The 18,942-nt window shown below is 34.0% G+C and overlaps 1 protein-coding gene across 5 annotated transcripts in view; it reads right to left on the reverse strand.

Annotated features, from left to right (window-relative positions):
- Positions 1-18,942, reverse strand: part of Erc1 (ELKS/RAB6-interacting/CAST family member 1) — a 522,872-nt gene that overhangs the window by 276,181 nt on the left and 227,749 nt on the right. For all 5 annotated transcript variants that reach the window (XM_077798217.1, XM_077798220.1, XM_077798218.1 and 2 more), the window contains one exon: positions 5,535-5,670. In XM_077798217.1, coding sequence (XP_077654343.1) covers positions 5,535-5,670 — 136 coding nt within the window. The remainder of the gene's footprint in view (positions 1-5,534; positions 5,671-18,942) is intronic.

Below are 18,942 nucleotides of genomic sequence, written 5' to 3' on the forward strand. Positions count from 1 at the left end.
GATCAGCTTAACCTTTCTGGGTAGGAAATTTGGGAAAAACAACATTTCATGTTCTTTGATATAATAATCTTGCTCTGAGGAATACCCTAAGGAAATAACCCAATTCAGTAAAAATTATCTGTACAAATTTGCTCAGTGAAAACTGGAAATAAAAAAAGGTCTGGCAAAAGAGGAACTTGTATAAAGCAGTGAACTTTTAATTCAATTCAATAAGTACAAGCATCATTATAAAAACACACAGTTTGTGGAAATGTAATATAATATTAAGTTTTTAAAAGGAAGCTAAAATATTGTATATATTATCATTACAATGATAATAATTTTAAACTTTAAAATTAAAGCTTAGAAGAAGTTTTGGAAGGATATAAGCAAACTTAAATATTATGTATTGGGGCTGGGGCTGTAGCACTTGCCTAGTACAGGTAAGATACTGGATTTAATCCTTAGCACCACATAAAAGTAAACAAATAAAATAAATGCATTCTGTACATCTATAACTACAAAAAAACTAATAAAATAAAATAAGCAAATAAAATAAAGGCATGCTACCCATCTACAACTACAAAAAAGAATTAAAAACAAATAAATATTATGTATTAATTTTTTGGTATGTTAATTAAAAGCTAATTTTTAAACAATATAGGCAAAGATATAAGATAATAAAGAAATTCAGTTTAAAAATGAAAGAGACTACAAGGAAAGTATAAATATGCAATAAAATATTACTTGGAAAATATAAAAACATTTCTCAAGGAAGAAGAAAAACACAAATAAGAAATACAGCTAGGAAACCAATCCAAGTTCTGGGTATAGCTGAGTGGCAGATCACTTGCCTAGCCTGCATAAGGCCAGGAGTGTGTTTCCCATAACAGAAACAAAGGGAGGGAAGGAGGAAGGGAAGAAGAAACTAAGCCAGAGTCAAGGACTCTACTTTTCCCCATTTTACTAGGAAAAATTTCAAACACAAACGAAAGTATAATGAGTAGTTAAATGAAACCCATTTCACCATAACTCAGCTGCAATAACTATCAATAATCCCATTGACCAATATGCCTCCACTTATAACTTCAATTAAAAATAATTACCAGATACCATACTATTTTGTCTATAAACACTTCTCTAGGTACTTCAATAACAAAATAATTAAACTTAAAAAAAAACCTTATTGGGTATCCTGTTAAGTGCCTGGATCTCTCCTCATAAAATTTTTTATAGTTATTCAAGTCAGGATTCCAGTAAATTCTAAATGATTTGCATGAAATTTATGTTCCCCAATTTTTAAAAAAATCTGTAAAAACCATCTTTCTTCTCTTTCTCCCCATTCTCATATATTAGTTGAAGAAAATGAGTTATCTGTCATGTAGAATTTTTTATAATCTGATTCAGGCATGGTGGTACATGCCTATAATCCCAGCAATTCAGGAAGCTCAGGCAGGAGCATCACAAGTTCAAGGCCAGCCTCAGCAACTTAGCAAGGCCCTCTGCATATGAGACTCTGTCTCAAAATCAAAAATAAAAAGGGCTGCGGATGTGGCTCAGGGGGTAAGCACCCTTGGGTTCAATCCCCAGTACCAAAAAAAATTTGTATTATAATCTGAGTTTGGTTGATAGCACTTCCTTGAGTAATTAACATATTTCTTTGCCTATTTTTTTTTCTTAACCTGGCTCAATTAAATTTAGGTTTGACTCTTTGGGACATATATGCAAATGCATCATAGTCAGAGGCTTAACATGCTTGTTTTTTTTCTCTTTCTATAGAAAATGAAAGATTTATTGATAGGTATCAACTTGCTCCACCCACTATAAAGTTCTCCATTGACATTTCATTCAATAATAATAACTCACTGCTGAGTTGCCTGGATCCATGTTTATTTAGTTAACTGCAAGAAGATAATTTTCTAAATTCTATCATTCCTTCTGCATTCATCAGCTGTAATTCTTCAACACTGAACCTACCATGATCCACTATCTGATTTGTCTAACACAATTTATCCATAAAAGGCAAGTTAATTGCCCGATTCTTTCCCTTTATTTACCTATTTGTTCAGAATAATGAACTGGTGCTTTAGTAATCTCTAAATTATTTGTACAGTCTCCATACTAAGCTTTTGGATTTAAATATATTTATTTTAATCCACTGTACTCCAGTCCTTTTTATAACTTCCCATACTAGATAAATAATGATCCCTCTATTGTTGCTCCTCTGTTCTTATTAAACAAGTTTTTATTAGTACATTGTAATTATATGTAACAGTAGTATTCATTATGACATATTCATATATGCCAAAAACTTGCTCCATTTCACTCCCCATTACTTCCCTTTTCCCCTTTCCTCTTCCTTCTCCCTGACCTTCTTTCTTTACTTTAATGGTCTCCCTTCTATTTATTTATTTTTAATTGGTGCACTGTATATAAAAGTGAGATTCTTTGTGAATATTCATACATGTGCAGAGCTTAATTTGGCTACTTCATTCCCTTTTTGTCCTTTCTCTCCTTCTCCCTCTCTGTTTCCCTAGATCTATTGTTTTCCCTTCTATTTTCGTGGTTTCCCCAGCCTTTTAAAAAATTTTTTATTTTTATACTTTAATTTTCTTTTTTATGTGGTGCTGAGGATGGAACCCAGACCTCGCATGTGCTAGGTGAGCACTATACTACTGAGCCACAATTACAGCCCTCCCCAGCCTTTTAAAAAATTATTATTATTTTTCTCTCTAGATTGTGCTTATGAGAGAACATATTCTATTCTTGACTTTAAGTTTGTGGCTTATTTCAATTATCATGATGTTCTCCAACCATTCATTTATCAGCAACTTAAATCATTTCATTCCTATCAGGGCTGAGCAGAACTCGTGTGTGTGTGTATGTGTGTGTGTACACACGTTTATCCATTCATCTGTTCACAGATGCTTTGGCTATTATGAATTGCACTACTATAGACACTGGAATGCATATATCATTAGAGTATATGACTTCAGTTCTCTTGGATAAATACCAAGTAGTAGAATAGAGTGGGTCATATAGTGGTTCTATTCCTGGTCTTTTGAGTAACCTCCATACCAATTTCCACAGTGGATGTACTAATCTGTAGTCCCACAAACAATGTATAAGTATTCTTTCTCCTCATATCCTCCAACTCTTTGTCAGCAATTATTTTTTTTTTGTATTCTTGATGACTGCATTCTAATTGGAGTAAGATAAAATCTCAGTTTTGATTTGCATCTCCCTAACCTTCTTACATGACCTCAGTAAATTCTGGAAGCTTAATTCTTCATTATCACAAGATGCTGTACTACAGTAGTTCTCGAAGTTTGATTCCAGTACCAGGAATGTCCTTGAACCAAACTTCGAGAACAAGAATGTCATCGTCACCTATGAAGTTACTAGAAATGCAAATTCTTGCAGCTTAAGCAAACTTACTGAATCAGACCTTAAGGTCTGGACCCAGCAATCTAAGCTTGAAAAGGCCTCCAGGTGAATTCAAGGGACACTATAATCTCAAACCCACTGATCTAGAGATCTAGGTTTAGAATACACATGTCCAGCTCCAATTCTGGAATCAGCCATTTTCTCCAAGAATCCCTAGCTCCTTTCAGGCATGAACTGTATTTAGAGAATATAGTCTAAGGCTAGGAAAACTCACTACCACTGGACTATTATATGTAACAGCATGATTTTAAAATATACATAATAGTAGTTAGTAAAAGAACTGAGATCAGATCCTAAGTATCTTAATTGTAGGCCAGTCCTCTTTTCACTTTCTCTGAATGAAATATATCCATTTCCTTAGTAGCTAAAAATATGGCCATCAGCTATCACAGGGACACACCTTGGAAAAGTCAGTCAGAGTTCAAGGAGGGAGGTTAAACTGAAACACTAGAAACAGATTGAATTGTTAACCAATTTCACAAAACAAAATGATACCAATTCAGACTTGTGAGCAATGAAATAATTTCCTGTAAACATGCTACTGAAATCGTTAGGGGATAAAAAACCTTCCTCAACACACAAAATACTCTAAAGTAATTTAAAAAGCAAACATGTTATTTTTTAAAATGCAAGCAATAACAGAAGAACTTTTAACACAAATTAAGACAAATTTAAATTTAAGACAAATTGAATATATGGTCTCAAAATGTGGATAAATTAAGCACAAAATTCATGAGAGAAAAAGCTACCATTGGGGGGAAAAAGTGAGGAGATTTGAATTACATTAACAAATGAAAATTCAAGATGTGGAAAAAAATACTTGACATCACTAGTAATCAGAGAAATATAAAATAAATTCTTTTACATTCATCAGATTTGTATTTTTTAAATGAGGAAGTGAAGGAGGAAGAGAAAAAATGCTAATATTAACCATTGTTAATATTAACAATTGAAAGGGTGAGGAAAAATTGATGATGCTTCTTTTCAAAAGTTGGTGCATTTGAAGTAATTTATCTTTCTGTAAGAAGTATATCAGTAAAAGTTATATAAAAGAGAAACCAAAAAAATCCGAGTTTCCAAGTTTAGAATGCACTTGTTGCAAAGCCTAAAATCAGTTTCTAGAAAATAACTTCTCCACATCTCTCTAGTCAAAATTGTGTGACTGTGCAATTATGGTATACATACTATATTATATCCAAAGAGAAGCAATATCACAGCAGTTTAGCTGTCATACCAGGAGTTTTAGAGGATTCCAGCATGTTTATGGGATTCCCTAAAACCTAAACCTTCTTTCTAAGGTATTACTGCCAAGAAAAAGAGGACAGTCTGCAGATGAGAAGTCCCAGATAAAAATCACAGCCAAGTCACTTAGAACATTGTGTGCACTTAGGTAAGTAATTCAGTGTCTTTGTTTTCCTATTTGCAAAATGTGCACAATACCACTGTATTATTGTGAAGGTTAGAGAAATGTATGACCAGGGCCTACTTTAAATACTGGGAACCTAATTGGCACTTACATGGTAGCTGCTACTATTGTAATTTATTCTGGTTTAATATCATCACTCCATCAAAGAAGAAAAAAATATGTCCTCTATGACTGTGAAATGTACTCTCTAAATTGAATATGTTTTTTAAAAGGAAGGAAGGAAGGAAGGGAGGGAGGGAGGGAGGGAGGGAGGGAGGGAGGGGAAATGGAGGAAAGAAATATGGAAAGAAAAGAAAAAGGGAAATGGAAAAAAGGAAGAAAGCCACAAACTAAGATCAACAATGGTCTTTAATGAACAGAAATGGCAAACAGTTATACTAACAACCCTATAGCTTAATATAACCCACTCATTAAACTGACATTGAACTTACCAATTAGGTATGATCAACTTGAAGCAAGATGAACTTTCTCCTATGCTGAGGTGTCCTCACAAAACTGTGGAATAAAACTTGCCTTTTCTATTTAAAGCCATTCCTTTATTGCTAAAAAGTTGATCTGACAGGAAGGCAGCAAGCAGGGTTAGAAAGAGAAAAAAGAGGAGGATAAAGATGAAGAGAAAAACAACATGCAATTAAGGATCAAATCTCTTCACCCAATCCTCTCAGACTCCGTATGCTCTGACCTGCAGCTGCTGGGAGCTGTCGTTGAGATTGTCTTCCCTCCGCCGGGCCTCCTCTAACATCTGTGCACTCTTCTTTTTCTCCACCTGTTCCTTGTGCTTCAGATTTGCTACCTTCTTATTCTGGTCTTTCACTTGCCTATTGATAGAGGGAGAAAAATCAAGCTTTTTCATATATGTGCACAGAAAGAATATGCTATGTACAAATTTACACCAACAAAATCCAACAAAACTTCTTGGTGCAAGATTTTTTTGAACAATTGGTTTTTTTCTTCATATATATGTGTGTGTATATGTGTGTGTGTGTATACACACACATATACACACACATAAACACACACATATATATATATTTAGTTACAGATGAACACAATATCTTTATTTATTTATCTTTATATGGTGCTAAGGCTCGAACCCAGTGCCTCACATGCTCTAGGCAAGCACTTTACCACTGAGACTCAGCCACAGGCTGGATTTTTTTCAACAATTCCAAATTTTTCCCTATCAAAGATAATACACTGTATACAATGATGTTCCAGTTTTCCTGTAAGGAGAATATATTTCAGCACATACTTTATCAAGCATGACAAAATTATAAAACAAAAGAAAAGCATGAGAGGATCTGAAGTGATAGAGAAACCAAGTCAACCATTTATGTTGAAAATAATGGAAGCAGCCTCCTTACATTGTCACACAGATGTATTATTATGACTCATTAACAAAGGTTTTGAAATATAACATGAATTTTCCCATTATTAAATCAATATTTCAAGCATTCAAAATGGTATATATAATATACATGTATCTGAAAATAATGGCATCAAGATCTAAGAACTCAGCTTAAGAATTAGAACATTCTAAAGCTAGGACTATATAACTCAGTGGCAGAGCATTTGCCTAGCATGTGTGAGGCACTGGGTACAATCCTTAGCATCACATAAAAATGAAACAAATAAAGGCATGCTACAACTATAAAAAAATTTTTTTTTAAAGAACATTCTATCTACTTCTGAAGCTTCCATTGTACCACTTTCATATTCCAATGACTATTATTACTCTATCCTCCACTGGTAAGAGTAATCTCTATGTTAAATTCTGGGTTTAAAATCTCCTTGTTTTTATTAAAGTTTTGCTACATATACATGGACCCTTCATTTATAGTTTGCCAATTTTTGAGTTTCATAAAATTTACCAATAAATTATTTTTTCCTTTCAGTTTGTGTTTTGAGAGTGATACTTAGTTTTCTTAATCCCCTCAATTTTTTTTTGCAATATAAAACAATGTATATGATAACTGTTTTAGCCCATTCCCAAGGTGATGGATAACTGGGTTGTTTCCATTTCTTGCTATTATAAACAATGCTGCTAGATACAATCTAATAGAACTATGCAAGTTTCTCTAGGATTTAGGTCTAAAAACTCAACTGCTTAGTCCATACAGTAGGTACAACTTACATTTGTTTCAAGGTTTTATTAACTTACACTCTCACTAGTAGGTCATAACAATGACCCACTGACATTTGATATCATCAGACTTTAAAATTTTTCCTAATCTGATAAAAAATCGTATCTCAATATGGTTTTAAAATGCATGCTCCTGACTACTGAAGTTAAAAATATTCTCATATGGTATTTGGCCATTCCTGTTTCCACTTCTGTGACTTATATCTTTTGTCCATTGTTTAATTAAGACAACTTTTCTTTAATGACATACGATTACTTTATATATACACTAATAATTTTTTAACTGTCACATGTTATGGACTATGTTCTTCCAAATTATGAATTATTTCTTTGATTGCTTTATGATATCACTGCATTTATAGAATCTAAAAATTTTAATTGCTTCAAACATATCAATCTTCTCCTTTATAGAGTACAATTGTATGACAATCTTGCCCATTCCAAATTCATAAACTATTCCCCTAAAGATGTTACAACCTTGGTCTTTCACACTGAAGTCATTAACCCACCTGAAATTGAAGTTGAGTGGGCATGAAGTAAAGATGTAATTTCATTTTTTTGAGTATAGTGAAAGAATAAAATTTCATTTTTGTATGCATTAATAATGATTTGACCCAGCAATACGTCAAGCATTGTCACCTCTGTCAGACGTAAAGTTTTTATATACATGTGTGCCCAATTTGGGCTTTCCACTCTGATATGCTCGTATGTTTCTGAGCCAACTTTATACAACTGTAATTACTACAGCTTTATAAAAAGTCTCAATAAATAGCAAAGCAAGACTCCCTGATTTTTCCTCTTTTTCAGAACTATTCAGTGCATTAATCCTCTGGTAGGTATTAACTGGGTGGTAACTCTAAGCTAACAGCATGTGGATGGAGGAGGTGGGTCACTCTGGAGGCATGCCTTTGGGGGATATATTTTGTGTTTCTGTGTCTCTGTCTCTGTCTCTCTCTCTAGCTCATAAACTTTTCTTCCTCCAATTGTTCTTGTCAGGTCTTTTGGTCATGGCAGCAAAGAAGCTGACTAAACAAACACTGTGAAAAATCATACGTCAACAAGTTGGAAAATGCAAAAGAAATGGATAAATTTCTAGAGATGTACAGCCTACCAAGACTGAATCAAGAAGAAATAGAAATAGATGTAAAAATCAATAATGAATACAGAAAAAGAAGCAGTAATTAAAAAAATTCTCAAGGGAAAAAAGCTCAGAACTGGAAGACTTCACACATGAACTCTACCAAACATTAAATTAGAATAAATATTAAAAACAAAAAAAGTAGAATAAATAACCAATCCTTCTCAAATTCTTTGAAAAAACTGAAGAGGAAAAACATTTCCAAATTTATTTTAAGAGGCTAGCATTGCCTCCATACCAAAGTCAAATAAGAGCAGAAGAAAAGAAAATCATAGCCCAATATATCCTGGTAAACACAGATGAAAATCCTCAACAAAATACTAGCAAACCTAATTCATTAGAATATTAAAAAGATCATTCACCATGAACAAGTGGGACTTATCTCTGGTAGGCAAGGATGATTCAACATACACAATCAATAAATAGGATATACTACATGAACAGAACGAAAGGTAAAAATTACATGATCCTCTGAAAAGACTGAGAAAAAAAGCACTTGATAAAGCTAAACATTCTTTCATGATAAAAACTCTCAATAGATGGGCACAGTGGCACATGCCTGTGATCCCAGCAACTCAGGAGGCTGAGGCAAGAGAATCATGAGTTCAAAGCCAGTCTCAGCAACTTAGTGAGAACCTAAGAAACAGAGAGACCCACTTGCTAAATAAAAAATAACAAGGAGGGCTGGGGCTGGGGCTGGGGCTGGGGCACAATGGTAGAGTGCTTGCCTCACACATGTGATGCTCTGGGTTTGATCCTCAGCACCAAGTAAAAAAATAAATGAATAAGTAAAGGTATTGTGTCCTTCTATAGCTAAAAATAAATAAATAAATAGATAAATAAATAAATAGGATTGGGGATGGTTGTTAAACACCCCTGGGTTTAAGCCTCAGTAACAAAATAATAAAAAATAAATAAAAATTCTCAAATAAGGCATAGAAGTAATACACTTCAGTAAAATAAAGTCCATATATGATGAACCTATAGCTGACATTATACCCAAAGATGAAAAGCTGATATCTTTTCCTCTAAAATCAAGAACAAGAAAAGAGAGGCCAAAGCTGGGCATGGAGGTGCGCATCTGTAATTCTAGCCATTTAAGAGGCTGAGGCAGGACGATCACAACTTAGATATCAACCTCAGCAACTGAAAGAGACGGTCTCAAATTAAAATTTTTTAAAAAAGAACTGAGGCTGTAACTTAGTGGTAAAGCCCCCTGAGGTTCAACCCCTAGTCCAAAAATGAAAAAGAAAAGCAAAACATGTCCACTTTTACCACTTCTACTTAATCAGTACTGCAAGTTCTCACGAATTGGGTAAAATAAAAAAAAAAGAAATAAAAGGCATCCAAATAGGAAAACTTAAAAATTAAAGTGTATCAGTTTGCAGATGACAAAATCTTATATGTTAAAAACCCTGAAGACTCCATGAAATTATCAAAACTAATAAACAAATTCAATAAAGTTGCAGAACATGAAATCAACATAAAAATAAGTTACATTTCTATATAGTACACAATGATCTATCCAAAATAGACATGAACAATCTCATTTATAATAGAATCAAAGAGAGAAAAATACTTAGGAATAAATTTAACCAAAGAAGTGAAAGTCTGCATACCGAAATCTATAAGACATTGATGAAAGAAATTTTTCAAGATATAAATAGAAAGATAGTCCAAGTTCACGGGTTGGAAGGATTAATATTGTTAAATGTCTATACCACCCAAAGTTATCTATAGACTCAATACAATTCCTATCAAAATTCTAATGGCATTTCTCAGAGAAACGGGAAAACAAACAAACAAAACCAACACTACAGTTTATACAGAACCATAAAAGACCCTGAACAGCCAAAGCAGTCTTAAGTAAGAACAAAGCTCGAACCAACACACTTTCTGGTTTTCCCAACTATACTACAAATCTATAGTAATTAAAACACTGAAATACTGGCATAAAAACAGACACGATACACCACAGAACAGAATAGAGAGCACAGAAGTAAATCCATACATTTACAGTAACTTAATTTTTGACAAAGATGCCAGGAGGAACACATGAGAGGATAGTCTCTTCAATAAATGATTCAGGGAAAACTAAATATCTACATATAGAAGCATGAAACTGAACCTTTATCACACTGTACAAACAAAAATCAACTCAAAATGGATTAAAGTACTTTTAAAACTAAGATCTGAAACTTCATAAAGAAAACATAGTGGAAAAAAGCTCCTTGATAATGGTTTGGGCAATGATTTTTTTTTTCCTTATATGACACCAAAAGCACAGAGAACAAAGCCAAAATCAGACAAATGGGATTATATCAAACTAAAAAATTTCTACATGGCAAAGCAAACAACAGAGTGAAGAGCCAGCCCATATAGATTAGGAAAACATACTTGCAAACCATACATCTGGTAAGGAGTTAATATCCAAAATACATAAGGGGCTCAAAGGCAAAAAAACAAAAACAAAAACAAAAACAAAAAAAACCCTCAATTTAAAATGGACAAAGGATGCTGGATGCAATGGTGCACATCTGTAGCCCCAGTCACTTGGGAAGCTGAGGTGGGAAGATGGCTTGGGCTAAGGAATTCAAGACCAGCCTGGGCAACACAAGATCCCATTAGCTCCCATCTGTTGGAATAGCTGTGATCAAAGACAAAAGATAACAAGATTTGGTGAGGTTATGGAGAAGAGAGAATCCTGGTACAGTGTTGATGGGAATTGGTACAGCCATTAGCGAAAACACCATGAAAGTTCCTGAAAAACTATAAACAGAACTATGATAAAATCCAGGAATCCCACTTCTGATATTTATTTGAAAGAACTAAAATGAGGATCTCAAAAGAGACATTTCTACTCCCATGTTTACAGCAATTTTATTCACCATAGTAAAGATCTGGAAACAACCTAGGTGTCATAAGAATGGATTAGGAAAATGTCCAATATACATATATAAGCAATGGAATATTATTCAGAGAAAGAAATCCTACCATTTATGAAAACATGGATAAACCTGCAGCACAGTATAAAATAACCCAGACACAGAAGGACAAGTACTCTATGATCTCACTTATATGTAGAATCTAAAAGAATTAAACTCATAGAAGGAGAGTAAAATGTGGTTGTCAGGGCCTGGGGAAGAGGATAGATGCTGGTCAATGGGCAGAAATTTTCAGTTACAAAAGTTTTGGGGATCAAATATACAATGTGGTACAACTAATAATATACAATACTTGAAAAAGTCAGGAAAGCTTAAGTGTCATAAACACACATATATACACACACAGAGGTAATGTGTGATTTTAGCTTGACTGTAGTAATCTCTAACAGTGTATAGGCATATCAAAAGTTCACAGTGTACATCTTAACTATACACTAATCTTATTTGTCAACTATTCCTCAATAAAGCTTGGGAAAATATTCAAGAGGGAATGGTGAATTAATGACATTAATTGTAATTCATTCTCTGATGAGAATGAATAAAAAGGTCCTATATAAGAATTCCACTTTTGGTCATCTGGAATATTTATATGATTTCAGTCACAGATAATACAAGAAACTCAGACACCATTAGAACAAAATTTTTTAAGTAATATTTTATTTGCTTTCTCCTCACTCCATAATTTTCTGTGTTAATGTTTCTAATGTGCTAATAACCTCATATCAATTACATTAACTAATGAAATAAATAGGTTGAGATGTTTGCACTAGAAAAGATGAAGATAGAGAGCAAAAGCTTGCTTTCATCAAACAAATTGCTTTTCTCCAAAATTAAGTTTCTCATAATGATCACTTACTGCATATAAAGGTTTGTTCTGTTTTAAGAGGGAAAAATATTTGAAATGGTGCATAAATTCCTTTCGCTTTGCATCTGTGAATTATTCCAGATGGTGCTGGCAATCCCTATCGCCTGTTGCACTAGGCTGGTCATTTGGGACATTATGACACACAGGATAAGGAACCCAATTAAAATCACTTGACTATTTTCTGGTTACAAGTCAGATATTATGGCCTAAGCTTCTGATCCAAAGTAAATTTTATTTCTCAGCACTCTTAATTAGAATTATATCTGAAAGTAAATAATTTTTTAATCCTAAATTTACCCCCTCCCAAGTCACAGAAATAGGTCATTGTATTTTTTAGTTATGTTTCAGAATAACTGAAGAAATTCATTGCTCTCATTCTACTCCACCTCTACACTCTCTATTTGTGTGTTAAGTTTTTTAAAAAAAAATGTTTAGCTGGGAATGGTGGCGCATGACAATAATCCCAGCAACTCAGGAGGCTTAGACTGGAGAATAGCAGGTTCAAGGCCTGTCTTGACAACTTAGTGAGGCCCTCAGCAACTCTATGAGACCCTGTCTCAAAAAAATAAAAAGGGATTGGAAGGTGATGCAGTGGGATACCCCATTGCCACCTCTGGTTAAATCCACAGTACCAAAATAAAATAAAATGATATTTATTTTGACCTTCGAAATATTTGGCATACAATTCTCATGACTACTTCCACTGATTCAAAAAAGGACATGATCCCAAATATAAGTGAGCATGCATGTATTAAAGAAAATTAAAAAGGAAAAAAATTTAGTATATTTTCTTGTTTGGATTTTCTATAGTGTCTATATTTTCTATAACAGACAAAACATTTTTTAAAATTTTGTAGTTCTTTTTAAAAAAAAAATTTTTTAGTTGTAGATAGACACACTATCTTTATTTACTTATGTTTACATGGTGCTGAGGATTGAACCCAGTGCCTCACACGTACAAGGCAAGCACTCTACCTGAGATATAGCCCCAGCCCTTAAAGTTATTCTTGAATCAGATACGGTTGCATCTCAAAACAGAGTATTTGCCCATATCAGACTATACAGAATGTAATACAGTATGACATATTTGTGGTCCCCTTATTATTATTTTGGTCTTGACCTTTCCTAATACCCTTCTTTTTATATTTTCATTCTCCCTGCTTTATCTTAGTTTTGCAGATATTTTATGTTTTTGTTCTATAGACAAAAGAATAACCATCAAGATAAAATAATTTTATCAAGTCAGACAACCAAGAATATTATAGAAAATTGTGAAAGAATTAAATCAATCCATCTCCCATTGTCTTTTACCTATCTCACCTTGTCCTGTGAAATTGTTCCTTATGGTATATAGGTGCTCATTAAGTCCAGCAAATATACAAAAGGAAACCAAGCATATCCTCTATACTGATTAATCTACTCAAAATAGAACTCCGAGGAATACAGTCTGTTTAAAGTTTGAAAACAATATAAGCCCAGAAAAATAAATATCTTCCTTACATCTTAAACACCTAGTAAATTAACAAAAAAATTGTTTTCCTTCTTCAAAGCTTACTAAATTTTGAATTCTACTAAGAAATTATCATTTGTCATTCCTGCTGATTGCACTCCTGCTGGCTTTTTTTGCTTTGCCCAACAAAGATATATAATGGTGGTGTAATTATGCACCATGACAATCTCCCACACATATTTAAGAAAAAAGGTAGAATGCTGCTATTATTGAGTTTAAGGAAATACTAGCAATCCAATTTGACACAGATACTTACCTTCACTGGAGAACAGAAACTTAAGCTAGACAAAGGACTAAAAAATACATTAATTAGAAGTAAAATGATACTGCTAGAGTATCATATTATATATCAACATCAATATTATATATAAAACATTACCTATGGCGAGAAAGCAACACACACACACCCTTTTCATTTTACTTTCCTAATTTTACTCATTCAGTTAATATAAAAGTTAAGATACAAAATTTCATAATATCACATAAATATCTAAATTTGGCTTAAAAATAAGAATTTCTTATTCCTGCAAAAAATGCATTAAAAAACTAAAATGATGCTTTCATACGTTCTGTGTCTAATTAAAATGTTTCTGATATTTCAAGGTCAATTTAAATAATGATTTTATTTTTACAAAACTGTTTCCTTATGAAGAGAATATTTCTTTATAGAAAATAAGTCATAATAAAAAATAGATACTAATACAGAATATAAAAATCATTACTAATGTCATATTTATAAACATTTTAACTTATATAAAAATATTTTAAATTATCAAGTTAAAATTTTTAATTAGCAAAGGAACTGCATGATAATAAATCTCATCTTACTTTTATTTCACTTATTTCTATGTTTGTTCTCAGTACCACACTGATGTCCTTGAGAGAAATGACTTTACTTTCACATTTCCACAGATTGAAGACAAGGCCAGTCTTGTCTTATAGCAGTTAGTCAATGATTACTAAAATGTTTTAGAAGAAGCTATTTTTTAAATATTGATTCTCAGAATCACTTTATTACCGTTTATGTAACAAATAGTTAATGTGTACCAGGTACTGTCTTTGTGGACATGACAGTGAACAACAGAGACAAAAATCTCACCGTTCACTAAGTTTTCTATAAAGACAAAGAACATAAGTAAAATATACAGTAGGTAAGATGCAGATGAATCCAATGGGAAAAAAAATGAAAGAGGAAGGAATACATGGAGTTTAGGAATTAAAGTGTTCAGAAAAGACCACTCTATGGAGGTAACCCTGAAGCAAATCTGTGAAGGAATGGAGGAATAAGCCACCATATTCACACACTGGGGTAAGAATATTACACATGAAGGAAGAGCAAAGGCAAAGATTCTGAGGTCAGAGTGGGCCTGATCTGATGAAGAACAGAAAAGAGGACTTTCTGTGACTGACTAGATTGAGAAGCAATCTGCTGTTAGATGAGATTAGACAGACAACAGTAGGCCAGGTCCTCCAGCAAGGGGAAGCCAACCCTTTTTGTAAAAGGCCAGACAGTAAGTATTTTATAATTTATGGACTATTACAATCTGTTTCACAATTTCTTGTTTTTGCTGTTCTTTTTTCAATAATAAAAAAGAAAGTTGCTAGGAGCCACAGCAAAAGTATTATGATACATGGCACCTTTGGTTTAGGTGACTGCCAGCTAGCCATTGAGATGATATGATTATGTTATGATTTACATTCATATGGAAATTGGACTCCTGCTGTTCACCTCGGCCTGCTACGGGACTCATGTTACGGGACTCCCAGAGAGTTCCCATTGGTTGGGGAAGGATAGTAGGAGGGAATTTCCGGGGGAGGTCCGGGCCCCTGGTTCCAGTAGAGACACACACGTGTGTGGACTGGCTTGCTAGCAGGGCGCACACGGGGCACTGGTGGCCTTTTTAAAAATAAAGCTTTGTTCCTGCTTGAGTGGCTTGTGTTTCTGTGCCCAGCCGGGTTGTGGCAAAAGTAAAACCCATTCTTAGTCTGTAAGCTATACAAAAATGAGTCTCAAAGAAGGCTGTGGTTTTGCTACTCTCTGCTAAAGAGTTTTGTAGGTCACTGCAAAACCTCTTGCATTGGAAAGGGATTCCTTGATATCACAAAATACAAAGGAATGCTCATAAAATCTAAGAAAAATAAGAGTAACCTAATAAACATTCAAGTTTTTATTCAACTAAGATAAAGCACCATATTTGTCTGAGAGAAAACCAGTATGCACTCTCAACTTATTTGACAAAATTTTCAAAAAAATTCCAATTGGCCTTCAATATTTACTGAGAAGAAAAAGAAAATAATACAACATCTCATGCTTACCAAAAACTTTTGAAAGGAGAAAACAGATAATATACACTATTAAACAAACAATATCATAGCACAGTGACAAAAAAAAAAATAAAACTAGCAATGTAATGGAAACACTGTTAGCTAAAACAGTCTAGGAAGACAACCCTGAGGAACCACCAGGGAGTGAGCCATGCAGAGATCTGGGACAAGAGGAAGCAAGAATCACAAATGTACAGGCTTTGAAACAGAAAGATCTGGTTAGGAAGGGAGGGACAAAGGTGAGAAGGCAGGCAGGCAATATGGAGGAATGTAATGAACAGAAGTAGTGGTGCAGAGATGGCAAGAAGCCAGATGTTGCAGTCTTCTAAGTTATGTTAAGAAGTCTGAATTTTATTCTGAGTATGAGAACACAGCAAGGTTTTAAGCAATGAGTAACAACATCTACTTTTAAGTTTTAAGAGCTCAATCTAAGTGCCATGGATATGAGACTAGCTGAGGAGCAAGATATTAAAGTAAAGACACCAGTCAGCATCTGCAGAAGTATGAGCAATAGGCAATAGTTAACCAAAAGGAGTACAATGCAGTGACTGAATTCCAGATATATTTTTCAGTGTGATTGGACTTACTAACAGAGTTAATATGGGAAGCAGGAGGAGAAAAATATCAATGATTACTTTGTGGGTTAATGCCTCATACAACTGGTGATAGCTGGGGAAAACTGGAAAACAGTTTTTTGTTGTTGTTGTTTGTTTTTTTGGTACCAGGGATTAAATCAGGGGCACTAAACCACTGAGTCACATCCCCAGGTTTATTTTGTATTTAGAGAAAGAGTCTCACTGAGTTGCTTGGCACCTTGCTATTGCTGAGGCTGGCTTTGTACTCGTGATCCTCTTGTCTCAGCCTCCCCAGTTGCTGGGATACAGGTGTGAGCCACCACACCCAGCTGTGGAGAACAGGTTTTGAAAAGGGAGATATGCTTTGGGTAAAGCTGAGTTAGCTCTTGAACTAAAGAAATTCTGTAGATAATTAGTATTTTATTTTAGAAAGCCTCACTATACATATTAGTTTGGGAGCTATTGAAAAATGATTGATACTGAAAGTCATAAGACTAGAAGGGTATATATACCTTTCAAGAAGGTATATATAAAAAAGAGAATGGAGCTGAGAATGAAGCCCTTCAGGGTCTATAATGTGACAGAACCAAAAATGATAATAGCAAAGGAATGACAAGTAAAAGAGCAGTAAAATAAGGAGAATTTGTGTCAGAAATGCTACAAAAAAACTAGTGTTTCAAGGAAGGGAATATGTAGAATGATGCTGAAAAGTAAAGTAAGATGGTGGGCAGAAAGGAACTTTTTGATCTGGCAACGTGAATATTACAACCCTGGTAAGAGCAGTTTCAGAAGACTGCTGAAAATATAGGGCTGTTTGGACAAATTTGAAAAAAGGTGAGGAAATGCAGAACACAATTATAGTCAGTTTTTCTTTTTAAACAAATTCTGCTGAGGGGGAAAAGAGAAATGGGCTGACAACTAGAAGGGGACATTGTGTCAAGGGAAAGATTTTTTTTAAAAAGGAAGGTGAGTCTTTAAGACATGTTAGTATGCTTTGCTATAATGAACAGGAGACAGCAGAAATTTCAACATAAAGAGAACAATCTCTCATTTAGGAAGAGGCAGCTCTTTAGATTGGGGAACTGAGAGATTTAAGACAAAAAGTGGCACGGAGTTTTACTCAGAAACAGTGACACTATTGCAAAGTACACAGGTACAGATGAAAAAAGACTAGTAGATTTAATGGTGGAAGATGCAGTGGATAACATCCGATAATGTGACTTTTCTCAAGGTAATGTGAAATGAAGTCAGCAACTTTGAGTTAAGAGGGGAGGATTCTGCAGATTTGACAAGAGGAAAGAGTTGATAGAGTCATCTCTGAAAATGAAAATTTAATAGGCATTTTTATTAGGATTGCCTGTAAAATTAGGAGTACATTTAAGATCTGTGGCCATAAATTTAACATAACATCAGACAGAACAGTTGTTTGATTTTTCCCCCCCAGTATCGGGCAGCTGCTCACTGCTGAGGCAATACAGGCAAATACCTGTTTTAAACCAGAATTGAGATTTTTACAGGGCAAATATGAAAGAAGAAAAAGAGCAAGTAGATAAAGAGCATTTATAAGGGAGTGATGATAGAAAAGGACCAAGATATCTGAGCCAGGTAAGATATGAAGTAAGAAGGTACAAGAAATTAAAAATGAAAAAGTAGCCAGGCACAGTGACACATGCCTGTAACCAGAGCAGCTCAGGAGGCTGAGACATGAGGATCACAAGTTCAAGGCCAGATTCAGCAACTTAGAGAGATCCTGTTTCTAAATAAAAATATAAAAAAGACGCTGGGAATGTGGCTCAGTGGTTAAGCACCCTTGGGTTCAATCCCTGGCACCAAAAAAAAAAAAAAAAAAAAGAAAAGAAAAGAAAAAATAGGCAGTAGCTGAAACAACTACTAGAGAAAGAATAAGTAGGCTAAAAAGAACAGAGATGGTGACCAGAGGTGAACTATATTTTTCAGCATTAGTGAACTAAGATGGAGAATTCTGATGGGTAACAATTTATCCCACAAGCTTAATTAAAAAGGAAAGAAAAGAAGTGGCTTTTACTCTAGACAGGACAGATATAGAATCCCCTAAATCATAGAAATGTCACTGCCTAGGAATAGCATCAGGCCTAAGAAAAAGAAAAGCAGGGAACCTATTCTCATACACAACAGGACAATTTGTAGAGTTTTTCTTCCCCCCTCAATCAGTCATTGTCTATTTCTCAATTATGTCACAATAAGAATCTAGCATTGTTAACTTATAAAGTCTGAGAAAACAGACCAAGAATATGTCACAATACTATGTCTATACAGTGCCAAGAAATCTGAAGGTGTGGTAGAGAAACAGAAAAACCAAAGAAAACCCCTGCCTTAAAATACTGACTTGGCTTTTTGGATCTATGACAGAATAAATATGTTGTTAACTTTTTTTTTCCTTCCTTTAAAACAGCGTGGGAGAAGGGAATGCTGCTCTATGTTGCTTGCTTCTGGATTTCTCCCTGATTTATGCATTCTGAAAAAAAAATATTTAAAAAAACATAAAAATGACAAGCATTTTTACAGATGAAAACATCCTTTTATTTAAAGCATTATCTTAATTTCTATCCA

This window comes from Urocitellus parryii, chromosome 5, assembly GCF_045843805.1.
Source record: "Urocitellus parryii isolate mUroPar1 chromosome 5, mUroPar1.hap1, whole genome shotgun sequence".
Classification (NCBI taxonomy): domain Eukaryota; kingdom Metazoa; phylum Chordata; class Mammalia; order Rodentia; family Sciuridae; genus Urocitellus; species Urocitellus parryii.